The sequence below is a fragment of the Eurosta solidaginis genome, chromosome 5 (assembly GCF_040869045.1).
Source record: "Eurosta solidaginis isolate ZX-2024a chromosome 5, ASM4086904v1, whole genome shotgun sequence".
NCBI classification, from domain to species: Eukaryota; Metazoa; Arthropoda; class Insecta; order Diptera; family Tephritidae; genus Eurosta; species Eurosta solidaginis.
This window is the reverse complement of record NC_090323.1, coordinates 212,217,664-212,229,577: the sequence shown is the minus strand read 5'-3', so window position 1 is coordinate 212,229,577 and position 11,914 is coordinate 212,217,664. Positions and strand designations below refer to the sequence as shown.

General features: G+C 41.8%; 1 protein-coding gene across 2 annotated transcripts in view; it reads right to left on the bottom strand.

Annotated features, from left to right (window-relative positions):
• Positions 1-1,127: 1,127 nt before the first annotated feature.
• Positions 1,128-11,914, bottom strand: part of Gk2 (Glycerol kinase 2) — a 44,984-nt gene continuing 34,197 nt past the window's right edge. For both annotated transcript variants that reach the window (XM_067788051.1, XM_067788052.1), the window contains one exon: positions 1,128-5,505. In XM_067788051.1, the coding sequence (XP_067644152.1) occupies positions 4,406-5,505 (1,100 nt within the window). In that variant the 3' untranslated portion in view covers positions 1,128-4,405. The remainder of the gene's footprint in view (positions 5,506-11,914) is intronic.

Sequence of the window (11,914 nt, the reverse complement as noted above, 5' to 3'; positions counted from 1 at the left end):
TTCATTTGTAGCTCATCATTTGTCACTTAAACATTTTCTTACTTGGTGCTTGGTAGTTCCAAGTGATTGGAATGATCACGCGAATGTTTTCCGTATTCGCGACATGTTAATCACCAACATTTTCGCCATTATAAAATAGATTTCATATCATATAATATATTGTAATAACAAAATCACTTTTGAAAATGTTTAAATTTTCGCCACAAATTGATCAGCTGTTCATTTATCTGTCAAGTCATCACTTTCTTAGGTTGGCAGCACCAATTCAACTTCAACTGAAATAAGTTGTAATTCGTAATACCAAAGAGGAGTTGAGTTGTCTGAAAGTTGAGTTGTTTTAATTACAACCCAACTAAGTTGAGTTTTATACCGCAATAGGGACATAAGATATGTTTAAAAAAATAAAAATATAAATAAAAAATAAAAAAACCGTACTTTGATTAGATAAGTGTTACCAGCAGGAGCTAAACCATAGACTGGAGACATGTTTTCTCCGAACGTGCAAAACGAGAACGGAGCGATTCACATTTGGTCTAACTGCAAATACCGTAAGTAAATAGGTATAAATACTAATATTTTGCTTATTTTAACATATTGTGACGAATATTCACATCACTAAGTGATACTAGCATCCCTAAGCCGATACTAAGCAGCTACTTGTATGTACGTAAACAAATCAATCATTTACACATGTACATACAAGGCAACAGAGATACTTACCATCAGCCGAATATATACACGCATATGGCTATGCGAGAGACTATAAACTACAAATATACATGTACATATATGGCTGGTAACCAAGCATGAAGTTCGCTAAGTTACTAGACCTTAGGAGAAATGGGTGAACGAGGCAACAGAGAATATAAAAGTAGCGAAAGCTGTGTAGTCAGGAATCGCGCTATTGGTTGTGAAGTATAAATTTTATTGTGAAGTACTTTCAAAGTAGTCTAATAAAGACCATTTGTAAACCTAGCTAAGAATTAGTCAATCAGTTTTTTAACACGCTGTACGGAAAGTACGCGAATACATTTAATTGTAGTGCTGTTAACAAAGCACATATACATATATCCAGAACATTTGAGTGTATTTATTCGAGTAACTTAATAAATTTTAGAATTCTAATATATTTTTCAATAATGTAATCTCTTTATTAATTCAAATTTGTGTAAGCTTCCAAATAAGATATTAAACAATTAACAAAAACTCTATAATTAACTTCAATTTAAGTATATATTTATAATAATAATAAAATTGAACATCTAAGAGGATGTGTAGGCTTAAATTAAGTCACATTGTTGAACTTTATTCATAAAAAGCGAAAAACATAATTCACAGGATATTTTGTCATTTAAGCATTTCATCACAACCAAAAACTTAATAAGTACGTAAGTTACTTAAAAATAAATAATAATCTATACACAAGTTAATGGTAGGTTGATGCCATCGTTGATCAAAAAATGAGCAAGAAAAAATATGTATGTATGTATTTACAAAAATTTATAAACAATTTACAATTTGCTATTTTTTTTAATTTTTTTCCTAATAAAAATACAGTTAGTTTAGGTATTATGTACTGCGACCTTTATTTAGATCTATTGTACTTGACATTTCAGCCTATAAGTGTATGTGGATGCTCTTAATGTATTCAAGTACATCTTCAGGCTTTTTACTCCATATCACACAGGGACAAAGAGTCAAGCCACCCAAATTGAAAAGTCTCAGCCTTGCCAGTGTCTGATTTATTTTCCAGTTACTTATGATTTTCTTACTATTTGCCCTTGTTAGTCCACAGAAGGGCTCTGGGCTATAAAATGCTATAATAGAACCCTGCTTGGCTATGTAGTCTGCTGTTCATTACCTTCATGTTCCTGATGTCCGGGAACCCACCTTAAGAAAACCTTGTTTTTGGGTTCCGGACCATTAGGGCCTCCAGTGTATTCAACCGCTATCTTGGAAGGACGTCTGTACTGTAGGACTGCAAGCCACGCAAGGCTGCCGGGATGTCTGATATAATGACGATACTACTCGAGTATAAGCCTCTTCGTAGACATTCTCTACCACAAACTTCAATTGCATGGAGTTTTGCCTGAAAAATTGTGGGGTATCATGGATTACTTGAAGTTCGGTCCATAGATATTAGCTCCCGTTTTTCCGTCGTCAAACTTCGCTATCCTATACTACCTCACCCTTAAATGCAGAAAAATCTTTATTTATATATAACCACCCTGCGCTACCTAATGTGTCCGAGGTGGTATCGATTTCCTATCGGGTGCGTGCTCAGGTAGTGGATGGAGGAATTGTAGACGACGGGTACTGAGGAAGTTAAATCCTTACTGCGAACCAAATGAAGCATATCCAGTAGACAAATGAAGCTGGATGGCTCAAAAACCAACACATTCAGCACTAAATTGAAGACTATGCTATGAGCTCGTGGTGACAGTAGTCTTTCACTTTTTTAGACAAGGGGTCACCTTGTGGAAATGACGGGGAGGTTAATAACATTACCGTCATATTAAAACCTTGTCAGTTCGAAGCATGTCGCCATTAAGCACAGCATACCCGCGTATATATTGAAAACCACCATCTCAAAGAGAAAAATCAAGGACAGTTGCTGGAATATGTCGTATCAGTGCGAAGCAAGGTGCAGGAAACTTCTCTAAAACAGAAACGATTGCCAAGGTCATAAGGAATGGCATGCCTCTTCTGGAAGTAGCTTTAAGCTGCGTAGGCTCTTTAAGGGCTCAACATAAAGGGGACGGTCAGACGGTCTTCAGAGAGCAGTAGGAGAAGTTGGTGAGATACAGCACCAACAACAGCACAACATTTGGATCAACTTGAAATTAACTGTCTCGCAACCAAGGCAGCAATGCAAGACGCTATATGAAAAGGGTTTGGAAAAAAAAAAGTAACCAGGAAGCGCCGTGACTCTTTGGGCTCCCCAAACCAGAGATGAGTCTCGAGTTCAAGTGCAACGCTGTTTGTTGTGCTAACAATATTTTCTGTGTCTGTTGTTGTTGTGTTAACAGTGTTTTCTGTGTCTCTGCTATAAAATAAAATAAATGTAAGGCGCGATAACCTCCGAAGAGATCTTAGGCCGAGTTTCTCTTCCAATTTGCGTCGTGCTCCTTTTTAATTTTTCCTACAAATTGGCGGGACGGGACCTACTCGTTTTATGCCGACTCCGAACGGCATCTGCAAGGCAGATGAGTTTTTACTGAGAGCTTTTCATGGCAGAAATACACTTGGAGTGCTTGCCAAACACTGCCGAAGGGCGACCCCGCTTAGAAAGATTATCTTCTAATTGAAAAACCTTGTTTCTAAAATTTTAATGTTTGCTTTGCCCGGGGCGGGAACCCAGGATCTTCGGTGTGGAAGGCGGAGCACGCTACCATCACACCACGGCGGCCGCCGCTTCTGCTATAGATGTGCGAAAACAAATTTCAAGGGTCCTCACAGCGGTGGCCCCTAAATAAGGTATGGATAAAACGACCATAAGAACTGAATTGAAAGCTCAAAAAGCAACCTGTATAACTCACAAGTCTTGACTATATTCCCGAGTCGGGAGCATACAGGGCATTCAGAGCGATACTAGCTGTTGCCAAGCTCGAGCTGTGATGCCAGGAGGATTGCTGGCATACACATTTCAAGATTGTTTGCTCGTTCTGTACTTTGTTCTTTCAATAAAGTTGAATCCCCCTCTTTCTCCGCTGCCATAGGCGGGATCTGATAATATCTTCACCCGTTCGCACAACATGGCTTAGTCTACGCAGCCGGTGGGTCTTAAATCTTTAAACTATGTCATTGTCTACGTAAATTTTATACATTGTTAAATCTTTCCGGTAATCGCCGTCGCCAGCCAGTAGGGTTCTATAAATCTTTCTTTCGAACACACCCCGAACCGTCTAATTTGAAGTTGTCAGTGTTTATGCTTCTGCGCCATTTGGCAGGACGTGTACGATGGATGGGTTATAGTGGTGGCTTGGTTTTCGATCGCCGAGAGAGGTCTTTACTTCTGAATTGCCTGCTTTGTTCAAACCAGCATTTCTTGACGTACATGATTATTTGTTCGGTTTCTGAGCTGGTGTTCTTCTTTTTGTTTATGCTTGTTTCCAGATAAACGATGTCTTTTACTATTTCGAAATTTTGGCATGCCATCAGGTACTTCGTGTTGTCCTTGTTTATCATCAAAACCATATTTTCTATTTATTTTTCCACTTCAGTCTTCGTTTGAACATATGTATACGCTTCGCGGGGAAATTGATTGCAGGCATAACGGCATCTCCTTTTCGTACTATCGACTTCATTCTTGAAGCGGTGATGAGAGTGAATTTTTTCTGGGGGTTTTCCAAGATTTGGCGCATAATGAAAAACTGGTAAATGTGTGAGCCTCTGCTTTAACCAATTATTTTCCCCCCGCTGCATGTATAAACATAGCAAAGGTACTCATAATGAACACAGCGGCCGGTATAGAGGACAACAGCTTATATGACTCATCAGTCATTTGACGTACGGATTTCTTGATCGCCCAACCCATACTACGTTCTACAGCACGCTTCCATTTGCCATAGCGCAAATGACGTTCTTCAGCGGTATTTGTTGGCAAAAATATATCATAATCCACAATTTCATATGACAATTCATCGGGATGAAACTCGAATAAATCAATGCCCTCCGCTTGTGCAGCACACAATGCCGCACCAAAAGTTGTGGTATCTGTCAATTGTGAACGGAAGACAGTCAAACCAGCCGTATCGGCTTGTAGTTGCATTAGTAAATTATTCAAACTAAGCGAACCGTCTGCATGTAATTTGTTCAAATGAAATCCACTCTCCTGATGCATACATTCGAGGATGTCGCACGTCTGGAAACAGATTGCCTCTAATGCTGCTCTTACTATATGTTGTTTGGTGGAAAATTGTGTCAAACCAATAATTAAGCCACGCGCATCCTTGCGCCAATAGGGCGCATACAGGCCAGTGAAAGCAGGCACAAAATAAACATCACCCGTTGTTGCTACCTCTTCGGCACACTTCTCCGCATTTTTAATATCTTTAAGTATGCGCACACGATTTTCTAACCAACGTAGAGCGTGACCACCAACCGCCACTGAACCCTCCAAGGCATATGTGGCTGCTTTGTTCGGCCCCAATTTATAGGCGACTGTTGTGATGAGTCCGTGTGCTGAAATGATAGGGCGTTCGCCAACATTACAGAGCAGAAAACAACCAGACCGATAGGTATTCTTTGCTTGTCCAGGTTTGATGCACATCTGTCCGAGTAGCGAAGCATGTTGATTGCCAATTATGCCACTTATTGGTATGCCCGTTAGTACACATCGCTTGGAAGTAATAGTGCCGTAGATTTCCGAGCTACTACGTATTTCTGGTAGAATTCTTTTATCTATTTTAAAAGTTCGCAATAATTGTGGATGCCAATGAAAGGTTTCTATATCCATGAGTAGCGTGCGTGAGGCATTAGTGACATCGGTTATATGCAGTGCACCTAAAAAGGAGAAAGGATGGAAAAGAAGGTATATGTGAAAATATATAGGTACTCCTTTGGCTTAAATTAGTTAGTATGAATCATTTAAATAAGCTGGATTTGGTATTAGAGAGACGAAGTCCATTTCAGAGCAGCTACGATAAGCCCGACTTCGATGTTTTTGTTGTAGCAGTGCTTCGACATATCCTATGAGTGCGATCACTCACAAATTGTCATCGATATCCTCTAACGGGAGTCCGAAGAAACTAGCTGTTTCAATAGGGTTGGACCCAACAGATAAGGGTGTTAGAGGTTTTCGTTCCACATTACAATTGAAAAAATGATTGGTGTCGTATGGGGACACGTTACAAGCAGGACATACATTGGGTATGTCGGGTTGATTCTGGATACGTAAGAGTTTAACCTATTACAGTATCCAGCTCGAAGTTGAGCTACAGTGAGGCGCTTTTCCGTGGGGAGGTTGGTTTCCTCAGCTGCAAGTTCAGTGTATTTGTCTTTGAGAAAGGAGTACACCGTCTCATACTACTTTTCTTCATACAGCATGTTTCCTGCTTAATAACCCTAAAAAGAACAGGCAGAACTATGGCGGTAATTATTAAAAGCACCCGCGGGCGGAATTTTAACACTGAAGCTCTAATTGCTGCCGTCTACACACCCGCTCCTCGATCTCGCCTTATCCTCAAGTCGCTTGCCGGCAGCACATGGGGCAAAGATAAAGAAACGTTGCTAACCACGTACAAAGCAATTGGCCGGCGCCTCATGAGCTACGCGTTACCAGTCTGGTCGCCTGGTCTTAAAAATACACACTGGAAAAGGCTACAGACCTGTCAAAATGCTGCAATCAGAACTGCCACCGGATGTCTCTTTATGGCCCCCGAACACCATCTACATAGTGAGGCCAAAGAGCTCAATATTAAAGAGCACAACGAAATGCTGAACAAGCAGTTCTTGCTTAATTGTCGTAAACCAGGACATCCTTGCAAAAAACTGCTTCATTTGGCACCGCCTCCACGGGGATTAAGGGAACATCTCCTAAAGCACTATGACGAGGTCCGGCACCTGCCAAACACAGCCATTTGATCCAGGCAAGCATAAGCAGGCCCTTAGCCAAATCCATCGGTAAACGCCTTTGTTAGGACGCGCCCGGTGAACCCCGTTATTAACATACAATATCCCACCCTTGTAAAAGAAGAAAGCACACTACCAAGCGAGACACGAGTCACCCTTGCCCAACTTCGTCCTGGATACTGTAACAGGTTAAACTCCTGCCTGTCCATAATCAACCCCGACATACGTAATGTATGTCCTGCTGTAATGTGGAACCTAGGCCTCTAACACCTATCTCCCTATGGTCCGCCCCTGTTGAAACAGCCAGTTGCCTTGGACTCCCGTTACAGGACTTTGATGACAATTTGTGAGTGGTCGTGCCGATTGAATGGTGCGAAGCACTGTGAATACAACAACAACATCTCGCCTTATCCATACTGCACGTAAACAGCGCATAAATACCGTTCACTAGTTAGCAGAATAGAGCAGAGTTAAGGCAAAACTGACTTCCCTTATGGGGAGTATAAACAACGTGTCAAAGCAGTCATGCAAAAAAGAGATAAATCAGTTGAAGGTCTATATTATGAACATGAAGTGACCCATAGAGCCTGGCTACAAAATAGTACTGAAAACGATAAGGCCCAAGATACTGACATCAGAGTTTGTACGGTTAACATAACAAACGCATTATTCCCTGCTAGCGAAATAAGGTTGCGACCAACAAACTTGAAGAACCCCCGCTTTTACCACAGCAGAACTACAACTAGCAGCAAGAAAGTTGAAAAACACTAAAACCCTAAGCTAGACGGAATCCAAGCAGAGGAAATTGAAAAAATGTACAAAACTTGGACAGAGGTCGAACTGGGTATGTTTAACTCATGTTTAACGCACGGATTGTTTCGTCAGAAACATATAAAAGGCAGCAGCTGTTGTTCATGCTAATGGGAAGTTCCCCATACCGGTCATAACGCATGAGCAGGGGGCTTGAGACCTGTAAAATGCTCTTTGGGTGCAATCAAAGCTGTCCTTGCTAGCATATACCTAACACCAAATCCAAGTGAGTTGTGCTCATTGAACCCCTAAACGTAACAACAGTGCGAGGTAGGCAGACTTACCGGCCGCCTTAGAGCAGTGATTCCGAATTCTATGCTAGCTTTAACGCGCCATTGAAAGCTATCTTACAGATCGCATACTTATAAAAACAAACCTCAATGGGCTCGCGGACCATATATGTCACTTGCACTGATCTAGGAAACGTCCGCACCTAAGCCACAACAAATACCCGCTATTGCTCGCCTCAAACTCACACCGCTGCTTCCCACAAGATAGGAGCAGTTTTCTTTTTCTTGTAGCGATAAGGAGACTCCACGAAGGTTTATGGGAGTTTTAATGATGTTAATGGTCCTTATATGAAAACGTTCACGTTCCGTGAGGAACTTGGAATCGCCAGAGCCTGGCCTGCTAAATAAACAGGATTTGTCACGGGTATGTGAGGTTGACAATTAATTTGGAGAAGTTATAAATTGCATTGTCAACCTTTGAAAACTTTGCGCTAAACAACCTTGCCGAGCAGCAGCTCCTTCCCAGCCTCTCCTTCTCTTTCTGGCATCACGACACGTATAGGACAGCACAACCAACACCTCACACCATATGCCCTGTATACCACCACAATATATGTTCGACTGCGACATCGGTTCAACGTCGGGTACACCAGCCCAACTGTTAGGTGAACTAGTACCTCAAATCCCATGGCCGTGACAACACACATACCATCAAATAACACTCACCCGACCCGACCCCGGGAATGACGGCCTCTTCCACGTCGCACCTCAAAATACTGCAATAAAATTGCAAAGGCTTAACTGGAAAGAAAACGGGTATAACCGACCTTACGAATTATTTCATCTTTAAACTTTGCATGGCTACAATATCCAAGGACATCACAAACATCGTGTGTGAGATAAAGGAAGCGGTCTCATGTTAATTACAGAAGTTTAATGGGGACCACGGAAAAACAAATGATACGACGAAGAATCCGCACTGAAGCCACCGCGAGTTGAAAGGAGTATTTTACCGAAAGAAAAAAGCAGAGACAGAGAGATGTAGGTATAAGGAGCTTGAGGTCTGGCCACCAGGAATAGCGCGCGTAAATTTTACCAAAAAATTCGGCAACAGACGGAAGGTTTTAAGTCCGGGGCGAATTCCTGTAAGAAAGAAAACGGCGACCTTGTAACCGATGTCAAGAGAGTACTTAGATTACGGGGGGAACACTTCTCTGCTCTCCTAAATGGAAACAGCAATGTACCGCCAAGGGATGATGAGAAATGATTATCCGGCTAAAAAAGTATTTTTATAGGAACCCGCATATGGAATCACAATAATATACTCATATAATATAATAGTACCTGGACGACCGAGCTTTGTTCGGCAATCTTCGAGTATGCCGCATAACATACTTTGTTCTACATGTCATCATTAATCAAACTCTACTTTTTATATATGTAAAAATAGATTTCCAAAACATATCAAACACTAACCGCCAAATAAACTGGAATGAAAAATTTAAAATGGGTAATTCCAGCCTATAGTATAAGGGATTGTTACGACAATTAGTGATTTCGAGAACTAAGTTATTTAGGTCAAGTATCCTCATGCACCCAATTATTAATTTCAAACATTTTTTTAGTTATACACTATGAAAGTCTCACAATATTATTACATTCCAAAAACTTGCTAGAATTTACACGGTGCCTTGGTATTGCAATTTTATTAGCGCGTGTGAAATTAAGTCGAATCATGTGTAAGATTTTTTTACGTAGATTTTTAACTTTAATGTTCTTCTTTAAAGCTTTAATAGAATATGAGTAAGTAGAGTACTATTTCGTCTAGCCACCCCAACCCTAAATGGCAACCCTACTCAAAAATTTCCCTATTCTAATGCGTAGTGAAATACCTTTCGTTTGATAACCATATCGTCTGCAATTTTTTTTTATTTCGAGCAGGAGGCAACCCTAAATGACAACCCTACTCAAAAATGTCCCTATTGTTATGCGGAGTGAAGTACCTTTCGTTTGATACCCATATCGGCATATCTTATGCAATTTTTTTATTTTATTTCGATAGGTGGCAACCCTAAATGGCAACCCTACTCAAAAATTTCCCTATTGTAATGCGGAGTGAAATACCTTTCGTTTGATACTCATATCGGCATATCTCATGAAATTTTTTTTTATTTCGAATAGGTGGCAACCCTACACAAAAATGTCCCTATTATAATCCGGAGTGAAATACCTTTCGTTTGATACCCATATCGCCATATCTCATGCAATTTTTTGTAAATTTAGAATAGGTGGCAACCCTACAGGGCAACCCTACTCAAAATTGTCCCTATTGTAATGCGGAGGAGGAAGAAGCGTCGAATGGCAGAATGAAGAGGCAATGTTCGGCGGAAGGCGACAAGCCTGCTTTCAAGAGGCAGAATGTACCCAGTCCTAAAGCCGCGAGGGAGGGCAGTCGCATAGACAAGACAAGTAGGCCCAAAGCTGTAAGACAGATGGGCCCCAATAGCGAGGTAGCAACTACCCCGAAATCTGCGAGTCAGAGATAAGTCAAAGGGAGATAACGCTAAGACTTCGGCTTTCTCGGAGGTGCCAAAGTGAGATAACACTAAGACTCCGGCTTTTCCCAAGAAGATGAGTGATGTGGCAAAGCAGTCACTGACTATGGCGCTGGTTGATCGTAGCAGTCCTTTCGGACAAATGAGTACTGAAAGGTGGAGATCTGTGGAAAGGGAGCTTATTAGCTTAATGCTTAAGATGATGCGGGAACAACCAACTAAGCCCCTTCCAACCTTTGATTCGGGGGATGGTATAATAGTGTGAAGATGATAGCGTGCGACAACATCGCGAGCTTGCGGTGGCTGGAGGAAGTGGTTTCAAACCTCCAAGGCGGTATATTCCATGCCATGCTACAAGTTTCAAGTATGGCGGTCGTGGAATGGCTTGGGTGCATAAGGCTGAATCATGTACCGCACTCTTGGAGAACTGCTCTTGTAGCTTTCCTACCAAAGGCGGGAAAGATCGGTCACGTGTATCCCAAGGACTATAGACCCATTAGCTTAATATCATTTCTGCTCAAAACCTTTGAGAGGCTGATAGATGTGTACATAAAGTCCAATGTGGATGAAAAGCTGCTCTCCACAACACAGCATGCGTATACCAAAGGCAAGTCGGTAGACACCGCATTGCATAGGGTGGTAATTAGCATAGAGAAATCCCTGTAATATAAGGAGTATGCTCTAGGAGTCTTCTTGAACATTGCCGGAGCTTTCAATAATGTTTCTAAATGGGCGATTATGGATACTCTTAATTACATTAAAGTACATCCCGCCTTAATCAGATGGATCGGCTGCATGTTAAATTGCAGGAAGATTACATCACAATGGGGATTGTACGAGGCCACGAAATCAGTGGACAGGGGCATGCCGCAGGGAGGGATGCTATCACGTCTGCTGTGGACGCTGGTCATCAACCAACTGCTCAGGCGATTTGATGAGGGACCCGTAAAACTTACGGCTTACGCAGATGACGTTGCAATTGTCATAAGTGGAAAGTGCCTTCCAACGATTGGTTCTTTGATGGATCGGGCGCTTCGGGATATTCATACCTGGACATCTAATGTCAGGTTGAAAGTCAATGCGGGAATACGGATATGGTCTTGTTTACAAAGAGGTACAAGGTCCCAATTTGGACCAGGACTAAGTTAGGAGGGGTGACCGTACAGGAGAAACCTCGTACAAAATATCTAGGAATCATCCTAGACAGTAAGCTGTCATGAAAGCTCAATGTGGAGGAGAGGGTGAAGAAGGCCTCAACGGCACTCTATGCATGTAAAAGAATGCTGGGGTGTACGTAGGGGCTTATCGCCCTCTCTTTCTCATTGGATTTTTACAGCGATTGTAAGCCCTATTCTATACTATGGAGTTCTTATTTGGTGGAAAGCCACACAAAAAACAACATACCTCAAAAAATTAGAGGGGGTATGCAGACTATCGATTCTTAGCATTACGGGAGCCCTGAAAACAACCCCGACAGCTGCACTGTATGCCATTCTGCACATTCCACCTGTAGACCTGGTAGCAAAGAACATAGCATTAACAACTGCAACCAGGCTCGGTGCCTCGGGGCAGCTTGAGCGCCGACCATATGACCATAGTAGTATAGCGTCATCAATCACAAGACGAACAGACTACCTGATTCCCTATCTGCGCTTCGGGGGAGATCTTAAGGCCACAATAGAGGTGGGCGGTGGGCGCAAGGGTGCGCAAATGGCGGACGAGGCGATACATGTGTACACAGATGGT